A 22,315-nucleotide genomic window follows, 5' to 3' on the forward strand; every position below is an offset into this window, starting at 1 on the left:
GGTTGGAAGAGCAATACATCGAGTGATGGGGGGAGGTAGATAAAGAAGATCAGAAAGTGAGGTGGGGTTAGATGGAGAGAAAGATGGAGAGAAAGATGGAGAGAAAGATAGAAGCAAAGCAAGGGAGAAAGAGTGAAAAAGGAGATTGTATAGAAATAGCCCGGATCATTTTACTATGAGGCACTAGAAAAGTAGGGGTCTTTGACACTTACCTACTTTACTCGTGCCTTAATGTCCCTGGATGAGGGGACACTGTTGCATGTTCATGTGGCACAGTAGTAGGTATTTATTGCATGTACAGGTGAGGTTGAGTTTGAAGTTGAGGTGTTTATGTTATGGAATGCAAGAACGCCTAACCCCTTTTGACGTGCTGCTGGGCGCCAACATACTCCGCTAATTATTGTATGTCCTTCGAACGGAAACCTGAAACAAATGTAACGAAATCACTTATTTACGAATAATTTTCTATAGTGCACATTTGTAGTGGAATAAGGTGCAAAATACCTGGCAGATTTGTTGAATTTGCTCAAGAAGTCTGTGCTGAAAGGACCACACGAAAAAGAAACTGCATATTACTTTTATTGAGCACAAACAGGATTCTGATTTAACGAAAGGGGTTTATCAAAAGTAAGCTGTACTAGAATACAAGCGCTTTATGCAGGTGCAATACATAACATACATTCACAGCTTAACGAATGCCACATCATATTTCATGATGTTACTAATAAGTGCAGATTACCCCAAATGGTAAAACAGACATCTACTGTTTCCATCCAGAGTTAACCCTTGAGTGTAAAGCACCATGGACCCTCCCAGCAAGTTCTAGCATATACTCCAGTATATCAGTCCTGATATAGGAGGTACCCTGAAAATGTTGAGTATTTCCAACTGCTCCCGTAAATGGCTCCGCGATGTAGACGAAGCCATATCTGGTCTCCTTGGAAGAGCTGAAGGACAGCATGGTTACTTGCCGTCTCATGGTCCGGTGCTCCATCGTTGGCATAGGCAGATACCAGGACCTCGTCATTCTTCATGAGGTTGACATACAAGGGAACGTTCACTGCGAGCTTTAACATATGGAATATAAAGACATACGTGCCGTTCACAGGACAAGCAAATCTACCAATATGAATGTCAAATGTTTCGCCAAGGTTGTTAAGCAGCAGATCAAACACAATTGGTTGGTCCAAGGTCCCAGGGGCAAGGTTCGAGGTCCTGGCCGCAGAGAAAGCCACTCGCATCTGTTGAGGAAGTGGATAGACGTGGACCGGTAGTATAGTAGCAGCTTGGCTGGTCACTGGCATGTCCATTGGGGTCATGCTGCGGGAGTCGCCTTGTCCAGAGTCCCCGCAGTTGAAAGCTTCATGGTCTCGTTCTGGACTGCTGACCTGCGAGGAGTCGCTCCAACCTGTTAAACATGATTTTTAATGATACATTGTTACTTAGAAGCATAATTGTGAGGCCCTTAAAGCATGATTTGGAACAACTCATCTGTGCTTGACATTACATTGGAAAAACAATGTATACAGAGCTTAGGAACACAAGTGATACATGGTACATCTACACTAAGATTGCCATTCTGAACTATTAATGTGGGCTTCAACAGTAGGCTGAATGTGCAGATCACACTCCGTACAATCTACAGAAAATAGCAAAATTATTTACTTGTATGGAGACCATTAAAATGGCCTATCTCCAGTTGTATGTCAAACAAATGCCTTATAAAGGAATACGTACAATTTACACAACAAATCATTAACACAAATGCTTGCAACATCTGAATGTTCAGAGCGCCACGCGAGACAATGGAGCAGTACAAGGAGGACAATGGATGCTATGAGCAAATTGGGAATTTTTTTTGTTTCTCCCTTTTTAATTGAACACTCTTGCTTCTCTGGGATATTGTCCTTCCTTCAGCTAGGTCTGTCAAACAAAGCCCCCTCTCCACTTACAGGTCCTCTGAGGAGGCTCAGGCCTCGGACTCTGGGAAAGGGCATTTAACAACCAGCACTGCCATCAGCAGTGAACTATATTAAGGCCAGCTATAAGTCACAAACCACTAGAAGTAATCACTAGTGCAGGGTTACTCAAGTTAGGTCCTACGCGAATGATGAAATCAAAGGAAACCATTCAACATGATAGAAAACATTCATAGGAAGATAATTCAGGGTTATTGGCCGCACATAATGGCTACTAATTACACATCCCGCATTTCTGTTGCAAGCCACATGCTCTAAAGCTTTGCAATTACTCTTGTGCAGACCCCCAAAACACTAAACAGTAGGCTTGGTTGAGCCTAGATCATCTAGGAAATGGATACTCAAATGGCATGGACGAGGATTTTGGATGGCGTTTATAAGAAAGGTTGCTGAGCTTTCGGACAAGGGCTGTGCAACTATCGGGGTTGATTTACTATTTGAAGTCCCCAGGGAAGCGATTAAACACTTAGCAACAAAAGTGCTATTTGGACATGGAAAAAGTATATGATATACATCCCTACGACGTGGTGGGAGCTGGTATGTGGGCCCGTAGCTCCTACTAGTCACTCTTAATTGATGTTGGATGTCCAGGGAGGTGATTGCTGACCTCTGGTGCCCTGATGAAATTGCCAATAAATAACTGACAATGAAACATGTTGACCATCATTAAAGTGGTTCACAACATGCTGTGTTTTTAATTTGGCACAGACTCACAGTTCGGAATAAAAGTGACCAGTTTGTGAGTTTAGTCCAATTTTAAATTGAGACTTCTTGAGTCTCATTGTTTTCACAGGGACTTTATCTTCTTCACTTCCTTTCTACTGGACACATCACGGTTTCCTTTTTTGAGAAAGTTATCGATGATGATACAAACATGGGCAAGCTGGTGAGAACCTACCAGTAGCTCCTCTGGTGGTGCGCACGTGAGATACTTTCTTTCCTTTACACATTTTTTAGCACATATACACTTGAAGCTGGGGGTTATGTGTTGATTTGAGTGTACAGACTGACTACTCTTCTCTTTTTCTTTGCTTTAATTGTTTTAAAACTAATGGGCACATAGGATTTGCCCATATTTTACTATAGGATAGCTGGGTGTGGATTTAGATAAAAATATCTTTCTTCACTATATATATATATAAAATATTGAGAATGTGCCTGTATATGCCAGACTTTTGTTGTATGAACAACTATCAGGGAAGCCATATGCTGTACCCAAGGAAAATGCGAGTGCAAGGTAAACATCTACAGTAACAAGATAGTCTGTTAGGACTCAACATCTGGGACGTGGTCATGCAGCCTACTAGAGTGTACAGAATCTTAGAAATCCTCCAAAACATAAAATCAGGAAAGGACCAGGTTAGAGGAAGTTAATTGGTGCTCACAGCAAGTACCAAGAGCCATAAAATCTTACATTTAATACAGCTCACAAAGGACGTATGGTTGATAAAGGAAAGAATAGTGGGAGGGAAGTGCCAAAAGGTGATAACCACACTTTCCTGTTACATGACAAGTCTCTAGTTCATCATAGTACTCTTCTCCTTCCACATGGTAAACCAGTAATCAGTTTCTTGAGAATGGGAGCAGAGGGCCGGTAGGTGGTTTTATTTAACTGTGTTGTTGGCTAAAATCTTCAAACATCAGCCTGGAAACATAGGAGGGTGGACTAAACAAACCACTTATCAATCATTGTTGAAATGGGCACCAAAAAGTAAAGTCATCCAGGGGCCATAGAAGAATAGATCTTGTACCAGGGGGTGGGGCGAATTGTCAGGTGAAGGGGGATCCCTTGCTCCTGGATCCAAAATCTTGCACACTGTATACAATGTGTACCATCAGGGTACTTTTTTTTTTGTACCAGCAGTGAGAAGACAATTTGCGCCAAGTTTATGTTCAACTACAAAATATTTTATAGACTGAGCAGTATTTTGTGGGACACAGGCAGCGAGTGTATAGCAGTCCCACAACCACAGCTGGGAAAACCCAAAGCTATGGAGGCCTCGGTTGAAAGCAATGAATACACCTCCACTGATGACCACACTGGGGAATACAAACTTCACTGGGATTAGACTGCCATCTCATGGCCCCAGAACAGTCAGTTAATTTACATCTGTCGCAATAAGCTTCACAACTCTCAGGAATTATAGGACAGAACATAAAACGTCGTGCATTCTGGAGCGATAGATCTGTATCCAACGAGCCAGCTTTTAAGAGGTTTATTACACCACGAAGGGATGCATCAGCTCCCCAGGGATGGGGTGGTTGGTCAGTATGCCACAATTACTACACGAAAAACACTTGAAATAAGTGTCTGAAAACTGTGCATAAGGTACAGAAGCCAAGCTAAACAGGGATGTCACTAGTTGCAAAATAAAAATTAAGACTTCTGTGATGGGGCGAAGAGCGCCAGCTGTGATCACCCACCAACTCTGGGTTTACTGCTAGCATTAATAAGAACTGATGAAAAATGGAAATAAATCTCCAAGCATGAGAAGTCACTTCTGGTGTGAGCATCTAACAAAGGAAAGTACAAGCATCTATCAAAGGTCTACAGCACAAACCAAAATGCTCACTTGAAAGGAGGACAAGATCCACATCAGTCATCTTGAATGTCCCATTTGAGGGAAAAGCTGAAAATGTTAACGTCCTGGATAGTACAAATCTGTTACTTTGTCTATTGCATAGAAGTGAATATGGAAGGCCTGGTTTATCTCCGCATGAGCATTTGGTCTTTGAGACAGGTGGTTCTTCACCTAGAAAAACCAAAGGGGATGATGGACGGAGTGTTGGACATTGCAAGCACTCACACCCAGTCAACTGATCAAGTTACTCCATCATTCTTTAGCTCACTCCGCCACCCCAGTTCAGACATGGCCAAATGCAAATCAGTCTGACCCTATGCATCATGAGAACAGTCCAGCCCGAACTGCCAAGCCATGTCTTCCCTGGACCGGAAACAAGCATCCTGGGACCGGTTTCTGGCTAATCAGCCGTCATCAACCAGGCTAGCTTGAATCCAGTGGCAAAGTGAGATAGGGACCCACGTCTGGGCATACCCTGCCACCTTCTGGCAAACAACGCAAAACCAAAGGGGATGATGGACGGAGTGTTGAACATTGCAAGCACTCACCACCAGCCAACTGATCTGGGTTTAATCCATCATCATTCTTTAGCTCACTCCGCCACCTCAGTTCAGACATGGCCATATGCAAACCAGTCTGACCCTGTGCTTCATGGGAACAGTCCAGCCCAAACTGCCAAGCCATGTCTTCCCTGGTTCTTCACCTAGAACACCACCTCTAAAAGTGGTGCTAAGAGTGTAGAACCAAACCCAACCCCCAATAGAACCCAAGGGTGATAGATGTCTAAGAAAGAGACCAAACACCTTTATCCAAAACCGGTTGGAAAGGCTTACCATAGTCGGCTGAGAACTGTACATCTGATCTTTTAAGGCTGTCAACTTATGATTTTGATCCATGTGGATGATATTGTGGTATACTAGCAACAGTACTTACAGGAATCAAGAGGTTCAGTGATTATTATGGCTTGAATATCAATATGCAGACGTTTGAGGTCTTTCCACTAATGGGTTGACTAGTAAAGGTGATAGAGTTCCAACTAAAGTGTACAGGGACCTGCTGATATTAAACCAGAGGTTTTTATCCAGAGACAAGAGACCTTTGGTGATGGTGCTTCTGTATGACAGCAGGGGCCTTCCAGTGGGTTATTACTCGTCAAGTATGTTATGGAACATACTTCTTTCTATTTACCCTCAAGGGAAAAAAGGAACAGGTGATAGCTGCCACATATCTTCGATGCAAGCAATGCTGAGGGCTAAGTCAGAAGAACAGTGATGCAAGCAGATACAGTAACAAGCATTGACAAAGCAAATGGGTCTCACCTATGACAGTGATTGGCTTTGCCAAGGTCTTTTAGCCAAGTTGTACAGCAGCGTGGCTACGGTTCACCACAGCTAAAAGTTAGTGGCATGGCATAGAGTACAGTGGCAGAGTAGAATGGCATGTTCTAGAGTAGCATGGCACAGAGTTGTACAGTTGTGGGTGTAACTAAAGCGCCAATAGAGATGGCAGATAGGGTGAACACAAAATAAATAGGAGGCCGTATGTCTGTTTTAAAATTAGGAAAGAACATTACACATCCTAGAATATAAAAAAAAAAAAAAAAAATACCTTGCAAAAAGACTAGGAAATACAAAGACTATGAAGAGCTACGCAATCGAAAGATTGCAAATGAGTGATAACGAAAACAACTAATGGTATACTGTGGGCGGTTTGTAAGCCCACTGAATTCGAAACAATTAGTCTCAGCACAGCGCATGTGCTATGTAGGCAAGACCTAAAAAGTACAGGCAGTCTATCCAGGGCTTTAAGTGGGCCGGGTCTCACCGGGTCTGAGCACCGGCAGTTTAAGGGGGCCTCGAAACGGGTCTCTATCGGGCTCTGTTTGTGCCTTGGCACAGGCGGTCTGTTTTTCTCAGGACTGCAGTAACAGCAGTCTGCTGTCACTGCAGTCCGGAAAAAAGTGCCAGGGCACAAAACAGCAGGCACATCGATGTGCGCGTGCTCACACTGCTCACTTCTCACTAGTGGAGAAGTTACGGCATGACGTCATGCCAGGTGAGCGTTGTAGGGGACGGGAAATCCTTTAAAGAGTCACTCTCTTTAGATTTCCCTTCTCTTTTTGAAACTCGGGAGCAGCAACAGTGTCGTGGTGTCACCAGAGCTTTAAGTGGAAGCTTTTTCAATATTCTATACAAGCCATAGTTGCTGCTTATTTATCTTATAGAACTAACAACCATTGACAAAGCCAATAGTCCTGCCTTGTAGGTATGATGTTACATGTTGTATCGTATATCTGGATGCAATGACAGAAACAGCAAAATACAAGACGGGGGCACATTATGCCAAGCACAGATTTTTAGCTTATGTGTTTTAAGCCACGCCCTTAATTACATTGGTCACGCCCCTTTGAAACCCCCCAGTTTTTTCATCCTACTTAAAGCCCTGAATGATCGGCAACATTTTAATGGCCATTCCATTTAAACATAAATCCAATCCAGAAAAAAACAGGACATACATCTTACCTGAAAACTAGCATTACGTCCAACTTCAGAGCAAGCTAAAAAATGCTTAAGATCCTCATTGTCTGAGACTTAAGGGTAAAAAGGTCCGGAGACGAAAGATGGGCCTCGCCTGTTATTGTGAGGGGATGCTGTAGCCTTCTACCCATAAATGAAAATGTCAGTTGTCTGGGACGAGTCTGTGGTCTACCAGACTTTTTGCCTGATATTTTCTTTTGGAAAAAAGTCAAAACGAAGTATTCATGTTTTACTGCATGTTGACTTCCGTTAAGACCAAAAACAGTATTTGAACAGTCGAAGTTTAATTTTTTGAGTTTTTAAAGGCTCTTTGTAAAGCAGGTGCTTTGGGATCCACCACAGAAATTCTGTGTTTATGAATATTAATGAAAATCCCAACATGGATAAACGCTGAATCGCTCCATCCCCTGGCCTAGAAGGTCCCTGGTGCTGCATGGGGCAGTTTGTTCTTCAAGGGGCGGGCCTCGTGACACATGTTCGGCTTCCGCCATTCAGGTCATGTAATTGGCAATTTCATGTGACAAGGAGATATTGCACCAATACTCTAGTGCCGGATACCGGAGTTTAAAAACGATGTCCATTTCCTTTGAGCAGTAGCTGCATCCGCACTTCTTTTAACAGCAGCATCTGGACCACACTTTGCTGCTTCCTCTGTAGATGACCGGCTAACAGGCAATCTCTATGCGAAATAACCAGACAAGACACCTTTGTGGAGAAAATTGCTGCAGGTTTATTAGCATTACACAATGCCAAGACTGGTGGGTTAGCTTACGGGCGATCCCAAGGCAGGCAGCCCCTTGCCACCTGATGAGCCAAATTACACCGTGGCCAATCCAAATCGGTGTCAGTCAGATTTGGGGTAGGGGCAACCCCTCCCACCGGTGGACCGCCAGACCACTTCCTTGCTCACACCCCAGAGGGGGGCGGAGCCTTCCAGGCAACCCCCGGTTGCTCAGGTCCACAACCGCCCATAGGACTAACGGGGCGCCGTCGCTCCTCCAGGGTCCAATGCGAGGACCTCCCTGTGGATATTTGGCTTTAGCACCCTTACTGTGCTCGTACAGAGGGTACCCTTCTGTACCTTACAGCCTCTGGATCGCCCTGTAACTCCGCCTGCAACACAAAATACATTAGATAAAACCCAACCCCCACACCCTGCCTGAACGCCAGGTATGCGGTAGGGCGGGAAATGGCGTCAGGGTAGAGGGCAAAGAGGGAGCCCAGTGGGTGGGGAGAGGTACATGTACCTCACCCCCCCTCCACCCGGAAGTGACGCAGCACGTCAGACCCGTGAGGGTCCTTACCACTGGGAGGCTGCCTCCTGTGCCTCTTGTGGTACTAAGGCGGCCGCCCTCTTAGCGGGTCTCCTTCGTGGACCCCGGGCAGCCAGCAGCAGTAAGCCTCACATGCTCCCAAGCAACCAATCTGCACCACACAGAGTGGAATTGGAAATTACACCATCATTTACAATCCTTCGCAGCATAAATTTCCTCACTATTTCATTTAAGCCTGGACGTATTTTTTCGGCAGTAGATGTTCTGAACTATATTCAGTTGCTCGTTTTGAGTGGTGGGGGACACTAGATAACAGTGGCCACTGTACTCCTACCCCAGGGCAGAAGTTGCACAGTGAGAAGAAAGGAGCACGTTTAAGGAGCCACACATCTAGATAAAAGGTTAATTATCAGTAAGTGAATTTAGCCCAGCCCTACGTTCACATTTCGCAAGCTGGGGCCCTCGTGATATTTGGCTTATATCTCGACTAAAAAGGTGTTTAAGCTTGGGAATGATGGCAGTTTTGCATCATGCGCTGGCACCAGCAACAATGGTACAGTTTCTAGCCATCCTGTCCTGCTAGGATAACCCGCAGGCATCAATGTTGGGGCAGTCTGCTGCTAGGCACAACAGTACGGACAGACGAGGCGGCCGTAGGCAGTGAGTAGCGAGGGCGCCATGTTCTGATGTCAGTGCCGTTTGGTTGTTACTGCTACACCTCCTTGACGCTAGGAATAACGTGTCTGCTTCAGTTTTGAGGCGGGGACACATTTCAGTTACACGTGAATGTGCCTTTACTGGCTCAAGTTTAGAAACTCTTTTCCCCTTTCCTGAGCAGCTCCTTAGTGAGGTAACAGACTAGTACCTTTCTTTGCTAACACGTATTCGCCTCACTGCTAAGGGACTTGAGCAGGACATGCAAGTTCAGCGGCTAACCAGTGCACCCAACATGTTTAATAGGAGTTGTGAACTTTAGAATAACGCTCGGTTACTCACTGGTAATCTTTATTACTCCGAGCCCTGGGCTACCCATTCCGCTCCAAGGCCCGTCCCTCCCTAGTTTCTGGTTCTGGTGATTGTTTTTGGTTTTATTTGGGTTTCTGTGGTATTCTCAGGCTGTCATGGTGACGTACTTCCCCCTTTATGCATGCTGGGTAGGCACCATACTAGGGCAAGTGTTTTTTTTTTACTTTAGCTTGGTAATACGTTTCTGTGGAGCAGGCGAGCTACTCGCGGATAAGGAATGTGACAGGTAGACAGACGAGGAGGTAATAAAACCTGAATCACAAGCAAGGTCCCTCTTGCTAGCAGGTGACTGTAGCACACGACTAGGCGGGCCAGAAGCAGGCTCTGCTACCAGGCAACCCCCATGCTTGGAATCGAGCCTTCCCTGACCCGGTGATCGCTGCCTGAGTATACACAATCTTACCATCGAGCAAAACACCATTTTAATCACCTGTACCGAGACTTCAGGCAAGTAGCTTAACTCATTGGTACACTGCTATGCTTTGGATGTTTTTTTTAACTATGCTGATTTGAGAGGCTTTCTACAAACGTGTAACAAAAAGAATACAAAACATGAGGAAGACCTGAAGCCACATTCTAAAAGAAATAGATCATGAAATATAAATACTAGTAACCAACCAGATTACGTACCATGTTTGCATACGAGATAATGAAAGCATTACATTAAAAATACTTGTAGGCACCCAACTCTGTTCGCTTGGACTCTGCAACAAGGCGGCTTGGACTTATGACTTGCATTAATGGTATGGAATCAAAAGAGTTAAGTGGGTAAATTCGGAAATAAATTGGATCATCCACCACTGCTGGGTCCCATCTAAGAATCAACTCCTATGTGATTGGAGTAAATAGTCTTTCCCAAATTTCTAGGAAAGGGCAAACAAAAACGTTGCCAATGATAGAAAAGGCTTCACGTCTCATCAGTATTTGTGCATCATCCCAGTTGCCTCATCAGCAACATAGACCTTATTTACTTGTAGATGGAGGCCCAATTTGATCGAATTATATATTTTCACGAGAGGCACCTTAGAAGTTGTTGGTACACGAACTGCCTTTACAATGCTGCCTTTACCACAAAGCCTTTACTATGCAGGCAAGCTTTTGTGCCTTAACCATGCATGGTAAATATTGGGAAGTATATCTGCTCTCCATCCAAACTTGGGAATTACCCAGAGTTCCCTGCTTCCTCTTCACGCATAATTTATATGGCACCCTAGGCTTGAAAGGCATATATATATATATATATATATATATATATATATATATATGGCTTAGGGGAGCAAATTAAAGTGATTCCTCCATTTATATATACACATTTTATACATTTATTACTTCCTGGCAGTTGCCACTAGGTAGTTAGTTAGGATCATGTTTAGATAGATAAAGTGTTTGACTTGCCTATATCTTTGGCGTTGTTGGACTAATCTTCACCAAATTTTGCAAAAAAAGTGTCAGACAGTCTTGTTGTGCACGGAAAGTTTCAGGGTGATCCATCAAGCGGGATCCTGTGAAAAATGGGGATGATAAAAAAAAAAAGTGCTTTTCCCATGTTAATCCCCACAGGAGCTTTGAACACTACTACAGCCCGAGCCACTGGATGGAATTACACCAAATTTTACAGAAAGGTAGATTTCGGTACCCAGATTCTGCTTTATTTGGTTTAAATCCACTCAGTAGTGGAGTAATTTCAGGAAAATCAAATAAGGATCTCTGCGATCGTGGCTACTTCGCAAACAATAAAGCTTGTGCAGGGAAATTGTCTGCCAACACTTCAACCAGGAAGTGTTGGCAGTCATCTTGGTACTCAGCACCCAAAAACACAGGGCAGGGCAAGATTATCCTGACCCCCAAGCCTTGGTCTTGGGTGTCCTCTGGAGCCTTGCCACAGCATTAAACCGTTTGCTTTTAATTCAACGCGATTTTCGCAAAATGCTTGTGAATATCTCTGTAAATAAAAAATACATTGAAAAAGCGTAGGCTCCCGTGCTGGTTCTAATTGTAGCTGTCGGGTGGGCAAGGACCCAGGGTTATGTAGGGGATTAAAAATAAATAAAAGTTAAAACAAAAATTAAGGGTGGCACATGGGGCCCCCTCCATCCTGGGACCACCATGTCCCAGGAGCAAATTATATTAAGCGGGAGGTGGGCGGACACCACAGGCCCACCACCTCCTCTAGGCTACATATTAAATGTTTGGGGAGAGCCTTGTGTCCCCCCCCCCCCCGAGATAGACCACCACCTTCCCGGGGCTAACCAATATAATATGGAGCGGGGGCCGTGCGGACACCCTGGGGACTACCACCTCCCAGCCTACATATTAAATATTTGGGGGGACCCTTGCGGTTAATGTGTACTCATGTAACGCAACTGGTGCTATGTAAAGCGCTTTGATAGCCGATACCGCCGGGTCAAGTTTGCGCTATATAAAACTCCGTAAAAAAAAATGTTTAGCAGCTTCTTGTCTGAGAGCAATGCAGTCTCCGGTATTAGACAGGGAGCCAGCAGGGACTGCGGGGCCTTGAGGCTCTCTTCTCGCTGTATCGGGGCGGGGAAGAGAGCAGAACGAGGCAAAATAAAGGTCAGAAGGGAGCATAAAGAGTAATAAAAAGGGCAGAAAGAAGCAAAATATAGGTCAGAAAGAAGTTTAATAAAGGTCAGCAACAAGGAGAAAGGCAAAATAGAGGTCAGTGATGAGCAGAAAAGCAAGATAAAGGTCAGGAGTGAGCAGAAAAATGGCAGAAAACAGGTAGAGAATGAGGCAAAAAGGTCAGCAACGAGCAGAAAGAGGCAAAATAGATCAGAAACAAGCAGAGGCAAAAAAAAGTCCAGAAAGTAGCAGAAAGATGCAAAATAAAATTCAGAACTTAGCACAAAAAAGGCAAAGAACGAGCAGAACCCACAGGCACTCATGCACCTGTAGTATGGGTGGTGGGTTCATTGTCGACATTGCTAAGTTAGCATGATCTTCGCTGCCATGAGGCTGCTTTTGCGCACAACACTACATGCGTTTATTTTGCAAGACTTTGTGCCTTTCACATGAGAACGGCCTGCTTTTCACATTCTCTACTGTGCTCTGAGGTCTAGTCTGCACACGATGTACAAGGTCGATAAACAATGCCCCTTGTTATTCTGTTCTGGTCAGTCCCTCGCACCTAGACATAACATGATACACAGCTGCACTACTGAAAGTCGTATGCGTTAACATTGCAAGCGAAGTATTTTGTTCAGGCAGTTGGAGAGAGACCTTTCCAGAGATAAGAGCTGTGCTTGTCCTGAGATGTAAACCTTTGATCTAGGCCTTGAGGTATGGGGTCTACGACAAAGCCCAGAGGTCTTTTATATAATAAACTAGTTCTTACTGCGGGGAGGCTGGTCAGACAATGTAGCCCTTTTCCACTGCCTTTATAAAAGGATATCCCCATTTGTATTCTATGGAATTGTGACAATGCGGACTATATTGTGTTTATGCATTTTGCTGCTAGTAATGGCACGTTTACTGTGCCATAGAGCACGTTAGTTAAAATAAACATTTTAAACTTTACCGTGACGCGGATTACTCTTATTGTGGATAAGTATGAGTGAGTGAGCGAAAGTTTTCTTGTTCCCGCGATTCCTGAGAGAGTCTGGAGTGTCGTGTTCTGGGTTGTCTAATCATTGGTAGCTCCGTGGATATGTCGGAGAACGAATGAGACACTATCGTTAGTTGGTTTTTGGGATTTTTGGGCAATAAGGGGATATTTGGTACACCACTATACATCGAGGTACTGGTTTCCTGCGCATAGTTCTGTATATGTGCAGAATCCCCGCAACATGGCACTGCCAACGTTTGTCTGTTCTTATCAGCGAGACGCTGGAGTAGTGCTTGTGCTTGTCCACAATCCCCTCACTTCTGTTTCCGGAAACAGCTGTGACGGTGTAACCTCCTATATTGATGTTTTTATAGGTTCTTTCAAGCTTGATCTTATTAAAAGGTTTTTCTTTCTATTCTTAACCAGTTATTGCGGTGCAGCGCTCTGAGTTGTTAAATTGTGTTTTCCGTGATGCTGTAACTATTCCGGCTCATATCCGCGCCACACTCAAGGCTTATTTGGCTCCGTATGGAGTGCCCGACGTGAGTGTCATGCTAATCTTTGTGGTAGAAGCGAATCCAGCTTACCACTTTGAGGTGTTTTATTCTTGGGTCACTTTTGCCGGGTGGATGGGACTGATAATTTGTTCCATGAATACACTGTCATGACCCTACCGCATGTTTATCGGCCTTATAAGTCTCTTGAAGTTCCACTTGCGGCTTGGCAACACCAAATTTGGTTTAATGGTCCCCTTCCTCACCCAGTATCACCAGTCCGTTTGGGTCCTTTATCGATAGATGGGGCCACTTGGCCTGTTTTGGATGGGTACACCCCACACCCACGTTATTTAACTGTGGCAGTTGCAGACCTTCGCGTCTTACATACATCTTTAATTCACATACATAGGGCTGTTATTCAGTACGTCACACCCAATATCCAGGTGGGGCCACCTGGTGTTGCTGCGCAACTTGCTGGACCTGGCGGTATAGCTATAAGTCCCGTCATGGTTAATTCAGTAATGGGCAAGCGTCCACAGAGTACAGATGAATTGCCTTATTGGCTTGCTGAAAAATGTGGACAACTAGAAGCTGTTTTTCCAAATACCTCTCCTGTGGAGATACACAGGATATTGACTATAAGTTTGCCTGAAGACTTACTTCCCAAGTTAGCTAATTGTAACACCTGGGGCAAGGTGTTTGCAGAGGTATAGTCGAAGTGTTTGGGCACTCCCTTCATGACCGTACTCGCCTCTGTGATTAAGCGTGTTCAAGATGAACATGGTGTCGAAGCGGCTGGGGATGAGACTGGTGGGGTTGTTTGACGTGGTTGCTGATATGATCCTTGCTAACATCAAGGGCGATGCGGTAAGCTTTCAAGTGGCAAATAACTTGGAGGCTGTCCCAGATGCAGACAAGCCATGCAAATTACCAAAGATTATTGCAAAGGCTTCTAAAACCATTGGCCGCAAAAATTTGGGAGTTAAGCCTTTTACTCAAATGCGCAAACACACTCAAACACAACAGAAAGCTCAGCCTGATAAAGACAGGCGTCCGTTCTTCTCTAAAAGAGCGTACTTATGAATTGCGTGACTGCGCGAAAATTAAGTCTCATGATAGATTTCAAGTCCCTGATCAGCGTTCTTACCGTTCTTCACAGGGCACATCTGGCTCCCAGGTCGGTGGTGGGGAACGCCAGGATCGTGCCAAGAGTCAACCTGCGACACAGGGACGAGATCAACCTTGTCAGTTTGAAGGCAAAGGAAAGTAAGAGGTTCTGCCTCGTTTTTTACCTGTGTTTCATAAGAAATAAGTTGCCGCTTTAACAGCAAGGTATGCCTCAGACGGTGAGAACACAACTACTGGTTTGGACTTGGGCCGTGACTCTGCTAGACAGCGCAGCGGAAGTTACTATAGTTCGGGAGGCACTGCGTCCTTGTTTGGAGACGACAGCAACTGACACTTTCATTACTGTAGAGACGGCGGACACCCGAGTTGCCCCCCCCGATGGACTGTATAGAACAAGTTACTTACCTTCGGTGACGATGTATCTGTAAGAAACATTAGTTAGTTAGATTCCTCACCTTAGAATATCCCCAAGCGTCAGACTGGATCCGGAAGATTTTTCGTCAGCAATACCCCTTGCGCGTCGCTAGGCGTCGTCTGCGGCTCCGCGTCCGTCGTCGGCGTCGTGCGCCGGAATGACGTCGGAGTACTTAGACGCCGCCCTCGCGCGCTGACGTCAGTTCTTGTACATAGCTTTCCGCGCCAGGAACGCAGAGCCATGCAAAGACCGACACTGGTGCCAAAAAATTAAATCTAGGGGCCTGAAAAGGACAACCTTAACCCTAGATGTCAGTTCGCAGAACGAGGAGGATGGGTGGGTCGGTGAGGAATCTAACTAACTAATGTTTCTTACAGATACATCGTCACCGAAGGTAAGTAACTTGTTCATCTGAAAGAAACACGTTAGTTAGATTCCTCACCTTAGAATAGATACCCAAGCAATACCATCCCCGGTGGTGGGTCTGCGAACCAAGATCACACCAGAAAGTCCTGGAGGACAGAACGGCCAAAGAAGCCATCCCTCCGGACTTGGCCGTCAAGGCAATAATGCCTGGCAAACGTGTGTAATGAAGCCCACGTCGCCGCCTGACAGATGTCCTGCAAAGGGACTCCCCGTCCCAAAGCAGTAGTAGCCGCTGTGGCCCGAGTAGAATGGGCGCGCAGCCCAACAGGAGGGTCCTTTTTTGCCAAAGAATAGCAAATTTTGATACACAAAACGACCCACCGAGAGATGGTCCGTTTGTGCACAGCTTTCCCCTTCTTAGCGCCCACGTACCCAACAAAAAGCTGGTCGTCCACCCGGAACTGTTTTGTGCGGTCCAGATAAAAGGAGAGCGCACGTTTTGGGTCCAGACGGTGGAGCCTCTCTTCCTCTTTGGAAGGATGCGGAGGCGGAAAGAAGGTGGGCAAGGTGACAGACTGCCCAAGATGAAATGGAGTCACCACTTTCGGAAGAAAGGAGGGACGAGGCCGAAGGACAACCTTGTCCGGATGAACAGACAGAAAGGGAGGCTTTGAAGATAGAGCCTGGAGCTCACTCACCCGTCTAGCCGAGGTGATGGCTACCAGAAAAGCAGTCTTAAGAGTCAGAAGACGAAGAGGACAATTGTGAAGAGGCTCGAAGGGAGCGCACATCAGGAATGTCAAGACCAGATTCAAGTCCCACTGAGGCATTACAAAAGGGACAGGAGGGAACGTGTGAGTAATGCCTTTTAGAAAACGTGTAACCACAGGGGACTTGAAAAGAGAAGGCTGATCAGGAAGCCGCAAGAAGGCAGAGATGGCAGCAAGATAACCTTTCAGGGTGCCCAGGGCAGAGCCCTGCCGGGCCAGAGAAAGAAGAAAGAGGAGAACCTCAGAAGGAGGGGCGGAAAGGGGATCCACAGCCTTTGCTGTGCACCATGCCACAAATTTGTTCCACCGGCAGGCGTATACCGTCTTTGTGGAGGGACGCCTGGCTGCCAGAATGATATCACAGACTTCAGGAGGCAAGTCAAATGGCATCAACTGCCGCCGCTCAATCTCCACGCATGGAGGTGGAGGCTGGACAGGTTCGGGTGGAGGACCGTCCCCTGCTGCTGCGACAGAAGATCCTCCCGAAGGGGCAGACGTATCGGGGGATCGGTCAACATACTGAGTAGCTCGGGATACCAGTATCTTCGTGCCCAATCCGGAGCCACCAAGATGACTTGGGCCCGGTCGTGCCTGATCTTCTTCAGCACTCTGGGCAGAAGTGGTATAGGCGGAAAGGCGTACAACAGACCGCAACTCCACTCGTGACGAAAAGCGTCGCAGAGCGAGTGCCGCCTTGGAAATTCCAACGCGCAGAACTGCTGACATTGCGCGTTCTCTTCGGTGGCGAATAGATCTAACCAAGGCTCTCCCCACTGCTGAAAGACCTTGCGCCACTTCGGAGTTCAGACGCCATTCGTGATCCATCATGCACCGGCGGCTGAGTTCGTCCACTCTGGCGTTCAGAGAGCCCGCCAGATGTTGAACCACTAGGGTGACGCCCTGGTGTTCCAGCCACGTCCAGAGGCGCAGAGCCTCCTGACAAAGGGTCCACGACCCCACCCCGCCCTGTTTGTTGCAATACCACATGGCGGTGGTGTTGTCCGTGAACACCTGCACGACACGGTCCCTGACAGAGGGAAGGAAGGCTTTCAGTGCAAGTCGGATCGCTCTCAACTCCAACAGGTTGATGTGGAGACGAGACTCCGCCGGAGACCAGAGGCCTCTGATCTCCGCCTCTCCCATATGGCCACCCCATCCCAGGATGGACGCATCCGTCACTACGACATGCTCCGGTTGGGGAAGGGAGAGGCTCCTGCCCATGACCCACCACTGCAACTGTTGTGCAGTGCCCTCCGAGATCAGACATGGTCGGACAGGTTGCCGTGATGCTGGGCCCACTGAAACTTCAGGTCCCACTGCAGAGCCCGCATGCGCCGCCTGGCGTGATGCACTAGTAGGATGCAGGAGGCCATCAGCCCCAGAAGCCGCAACACTAGCCTGACCGAAACCCAGGATAGAGGCCGAAAGATGGGAATCAGGGCCTGTATATCCCGGACCCGCTGTTCCGGTGGATAGACCCGGAACTGCGCCGAATCGAGAACTGCTCCGATGAAGAGGAGCTTCTGAGAGGGACTCAGGTGTGACTTCGGCACGTTGATGGAAAATCCCAGCAAATGCAGGAGATCCGCCGTAGTCTGGAGGTGGGAGACGACTGCCTGGGGCGAGCCCGCCTTCAACAACCAGTCGTCGAGATAGGGGAAGACTGGAACCCCTGATCTGCGCAGATGAGCTGCGACCACCGCCATCACTTTCGTGAACACCCGAGGGGCACTGGTGAGGCCGAAGGGGAGCACGGTAAACTGAAAATGCTCTTGGCCCACCGTGAACCGCAGGTAACGCCGGTGGGCCGGCAGGACGGGGATATGGAAATATGCGTCCTGCAAGTCCAACGCTACCATCCAGTCTCTGGGGTCTAGGGCAGCTAGAACCTGAGCCAAGGTTAACATCTTGAACCTTTCCTTTCGGAGGAAGGCATTGACGTTCCGGAGGTCCAAGATGGGGCGTAGGCCCCCTTTGCCCTTCTTGGGAACCAGAAAGTAGTGGGAATAACAACCACGACCTACTTCTGGACTCGGAACGCGCTCGACGGCCCCCTTGGCCAAGAGGGCCGAAACTTCCTCGCGGAGAAGATTCAAATGATCCCCCGAGATACGGTGGTGCTGCGGTGGCATGGCTGGAGGGGTCGTCTCGAAGGGGAGGGAGTAGCCCCTTCGGACGATTTGCAGCACCCACCTGTCCGATGTAATGGACCGCCAGTGGAGCAGGTGATGGCGAACTCTGCCGCCCACTGGCGTGGAATGGGCCTGAAAGCTCGGACTAGGAAGGCTTTGAGGCGGATGCTGCCGGGGTGGATGTGGGCTGACCACGTCGTCCTCCAGATCCGCCACGGCGGAAACCGCGACCGCGCGCAGGTTGGTTCTGCGGCTGGTGGCTTGGCGGACGTGAGGAGGCGCCCCTTCCTTGGCCACGAAAGGGGCGAAAAGCGGAGGTGTGCGCCCGCGGAGCGGAGAGGCCCAAGGACTTGGCCGTAGCCCGGGAGTCCTTAAAGCGGTTCAGCGCACTGTCCGCCTTCTCACCAAACAGGCGAGTGCCATCAAAGGGCATGTCCATGAGGGTGTTCTGGACATCCCCGGAAAATGACGTGGACCGCATCCAGGCGTGGCGGCGGAGCGCCACCGTGGTGGAAATCGCCCTACCCAGCGAGTCCGTGGTGTCAAGCCCACATCGTATGGCGTGCCGCGCTGCATCCCTCCCATCGGCCAAAGCCTGGGTAAGACGTGTCCGGACCTCCTCCGGACACAGGGGCAGCACGTCCTCCACCGTATCCCACAGAGAATGGGAATAACGGTCCAAGAGACAGGCGGTGTTCAAAGACCGCAGGCCCAAACTAAGGGACGAGAACAGTTTCTTGCCAAACTGCTCGAGTCTCTTGGAATCCCGGTCCGGCGGAGCGGTCGGGAAGGAGGATTGGGAGGTAGAGGCCTGGATAACCAGACTCTCGGGGGTGGGGTGTTGGGACAGGAAACTGGGGTCGCCCGGAGCAGGGCGGTGGCGCCTGGCAATGTTCCTATCCACAGGAGGAACTGTGGAGGGCTTGGACCAGGTGCCCTGCAGAACGTCAGTGAGGGCCTCACTGAACGGCAGCAGAGGCTCAGTGGAGCTTGCTGCGGTTTGAAGCACCTCAGTGAGGATGTTAGTCCTCACAGCCACGGCAGGCAGCTCGAGCCCAAGGGCTGCGGCCGCCTTGCGCAGCACCACAGAAAATGCTGCACCCTCCTCCGAAGCCACAGTCGGAGGAGAAGTGAATCCAGTGTCTGGCGAGGTATCCAGACCACTGGCCTCCCCCAGTTCATCTGCCCAGTCCTGTGAAAGCTGCGACTGAACAGCCATAGGGTCCTCGAACCCCTCCCAGTCGCCCCCGTCTTCCGATTCCTGATAAACAGGAGAAATGATCGGAGCCGGACTGTAGAGATGATAGGTCTCAAGCGGCGCCGGACGCGGCGTCGGTCGACGCCGTTGCGGCGCCGGGTCCGGAATAGGGCTAAACTGGGGTTGGACGCCGTCCGGAGTCGGCGCCGAAGGCGTCGGCGGCGCCGGAGGTGTAGGCGTCTGCGCCGGCGGCGGCGTCGGTGGTTCATTCGCCGGCGCCGGTGGAGGAGTGATTAGGTCAACAGGCGTCGACGGGGGCCCAGGCATGGGCCCCGTGGGGACCTGCGGCGTCGAGACCGGAGTCGTCGACGGCGCCGGGGCCGAAGCCGCCGGCAGGCAAGGTCGCCCAGTCGAGTCCGCGGGGCCCGAAGGCGCGCCAGCGGGCGTCGACGGCGGGGCCAGGCTCCTCATGGCCGAGAGGAAGGCACTGACCTCCGCCGGCGTCGCGTTAGTCCCAGGGACCGGAGGGTATGGGGACGGGCGGGGCACCTGCGGCTCCGCCGGAGCCACGGGGGTGGAACCACCCGGACCCTCGGCCGAGTCGCGCGAGGGGAGTCTGAAGAGCGATGACTTCTTAGAGCGTTTGGACTTACCCGACGACTTGGAGCCCGACGATCGATGGTGGCGTCGGCTAGGGCTCCGCGAGCGATTCTTGGACCTCCTCCTGGACCGGGATCGCGCACGACGCAGAGCCGAGTGGCGAAGCTCGAGAAGGTGGCGGGACCGCTCCCGCCGAGCCTTCGAAGTCAGGGCCTGGCAATCGGAGCACGACTCCGTGTCGTGGTCGGGGCCTAAACAGTAGAGGCACCGGCGGTGGTGATCGGTCACCGACATCAGTCGATGGCAATCCTCGCAAGCCTTGAACCCAGGCATCCTACCGGCACCAGATGTCGACAGACAAGGATCAAAAGTGATCAAAAAAGATTTAGTCAAAAAAGACTAAAAAGGGGTAGCTCTCCCGGATCTGCGCTTACTGGCGCGGAAAAAAAGAAGAACCGACGTCAGCGCGCGAGGGCGGCGTCTAAGTACTCCGACGACGTCATTCCGGCGCACGACGCCGACGACGGACGCGGAGCCGCAGACGACGCCTAGCGACGCGCAAGGGGTATTGCTGACGAAAAATCTTCCGGATCCAGTCTGACGCCTGGGGATATTCTAAGGTGAGGAATCTAACTAACGTGTTTCTTTCAGATACAGTTTTTCAAATTGAATGTAACATTGAGTGTGTAATCACAGGGATTTTTTGGGAGAATCGGACCTCTTATTACGACATTTTGTTAGCGGAGGGGGATTGGCCCCCACCATTTGTTCCGGCTGCGAAGGGGGGAGGACGTGATACTTTCGAGTTTTTTGCTTTATGTCCCCAAGGAGCATGCAGAGGCCTTTGCAGCTGAGTGGGCTTTGGCCCAAGCACCGGCAGTGTACCATAATCAAGTGGGCAGGTATAAAGATTCTCCGCCACATGAGATTCCATTGTGGTCTATGCCACAACCTCAACCCCCAATATCCCATTCGGCGGGAAGCTAAAGGTCCCGTTTCAGATGTTCTAACTGAGTAGGAGTATCAAGGTGTGATTGAGACGTGTGTGCCACCGATGAATAATCCTGTTTTTACTGTATCCAAAGCCAATGGGTCTTATCACAGTGTTAGATTACCGGCATTTGAACTCTCATTGTTGTACTTTTGCGATACAGAATTCCCATAGTTCTGCACTTGTAGACAGAATTGTTCGTAAGAAGTATAAAACCACACTTGACATTTCCAATGGCTTCTACAGTCATAATCTGTCCCCTGAATTCAGTCAATGGTCAGCATTCACGGCGGGTGGAAAACCCAAAAAATTGGCGTTTACCTACGGGGTATAAGAATAGCCCCAGGGTTCGTCGTGCATGTTGTCTCTTAGTTAGACAGCATTGACCCAGATGCATACTCAAACGTTGTTGATATTTATCTCATGGACGATGAATTATGGCCACATCTATGCAGTGTTGACCGCATCATTGTAATGTTTGCGGACTATGGTTACAAATTTAACTTTGCTAAATCACACACCGCATATTATGCAGTGCTCTTTTTGGGCTATGAGCTCAATAATGAAGGTAGGGGCTTGGCTCCCCACTTTCTGGAGAAATGCGCACGTTTGCAGTCTCCGTCTACTCTGAAGAAACTTCAGTCTTTGCTCGGATTTTTAAATTTGGGGCGGTCTTACATTCCAGATTATGCCCAGCGTATCAAGCCTCTTTATGCTTTGATACAACCTACATTTTCAAAAGCCAGCTGGCTTCCGGAACATTCAGCTATACTGCAATCTTTGCAGTCTAATCTCCTTGAATCTAAGTACTTGACACGTGATAATCGCACAAACCTTGGGATGCGAGTCGTCCCTGGCGCAGTGAGTTTCACTTACTTGACGTACAATGAAGGTGACAGTACCTATTGTATACAAATCACATTTGTACACTTCGGCTGAAATGCGGTTTTCCACTGTTGAGAAAGTTTTGACAGCTGTGCAGATGGCGGTCCTGAAGGAACGCTGACTGTCTATGGGGAAACGCATTTTGGTGGTTACACCATTCCCTGCTTTATAAGCAGTGACCAAGGCAAGTGTGCCGAACTCTAAAGCATTACATTCCCGTTGGATACAATGGGCTACTTCTTTGACGTCTCCTGATGTCACGTTTATCTTTGACCCCTCGCTTCACACACAGGCGTTCTTGCAGTATGAACACGTTCATCCCCATCCTCTGTCTTCCTTTAGAGGAGTACAAATGTATTATTTACACCAA

The 22,315-nt window shown here is 48.5% G+C and overlaps 1 protein-coding gene across 5 annotated transcripts in view; it reads right to left on the reverse strand.

Annotated features, from left to right (window-relative positions):
• Positions 1-561: 561 nt before the first annotated feature.
• Positions 562-22,315, reverse strand: part of CAPRIN2 (caprin family member 2) — a 699,936-nt gene continuing 678,182 nt past the window's right edge. For all 5 annotated transcript variants that reach the window (XM_085652361.1, XM_085652359.1, XM_085652360.1 and 2 more), the window contains one exon: positions 562-1,408. In XM_085652361.1, the coding sequence (XP_085508487.1) occupies positions 843-1,408 (566 nt within the window). In that variant the 3' untranslated portion in view covers positions 562-842. The remainder of the gene's footprint in view (positions 1,409-22,315) is intronic.

The sequence above is a fragment of the Triturus cristatus genome, chromosome 4_1, assembly GCF_964204655.1.
Source record: "Triturus cristatus chromosome 4_1, aTriCri1.1, whole genome shotgun sequence".
NCBI classification, from domain to species: Eukaryota; Metazoa; Chordata; class Amphibia; order Caudata; family Salamandridae; genus Triturus; species Triturus cristatus.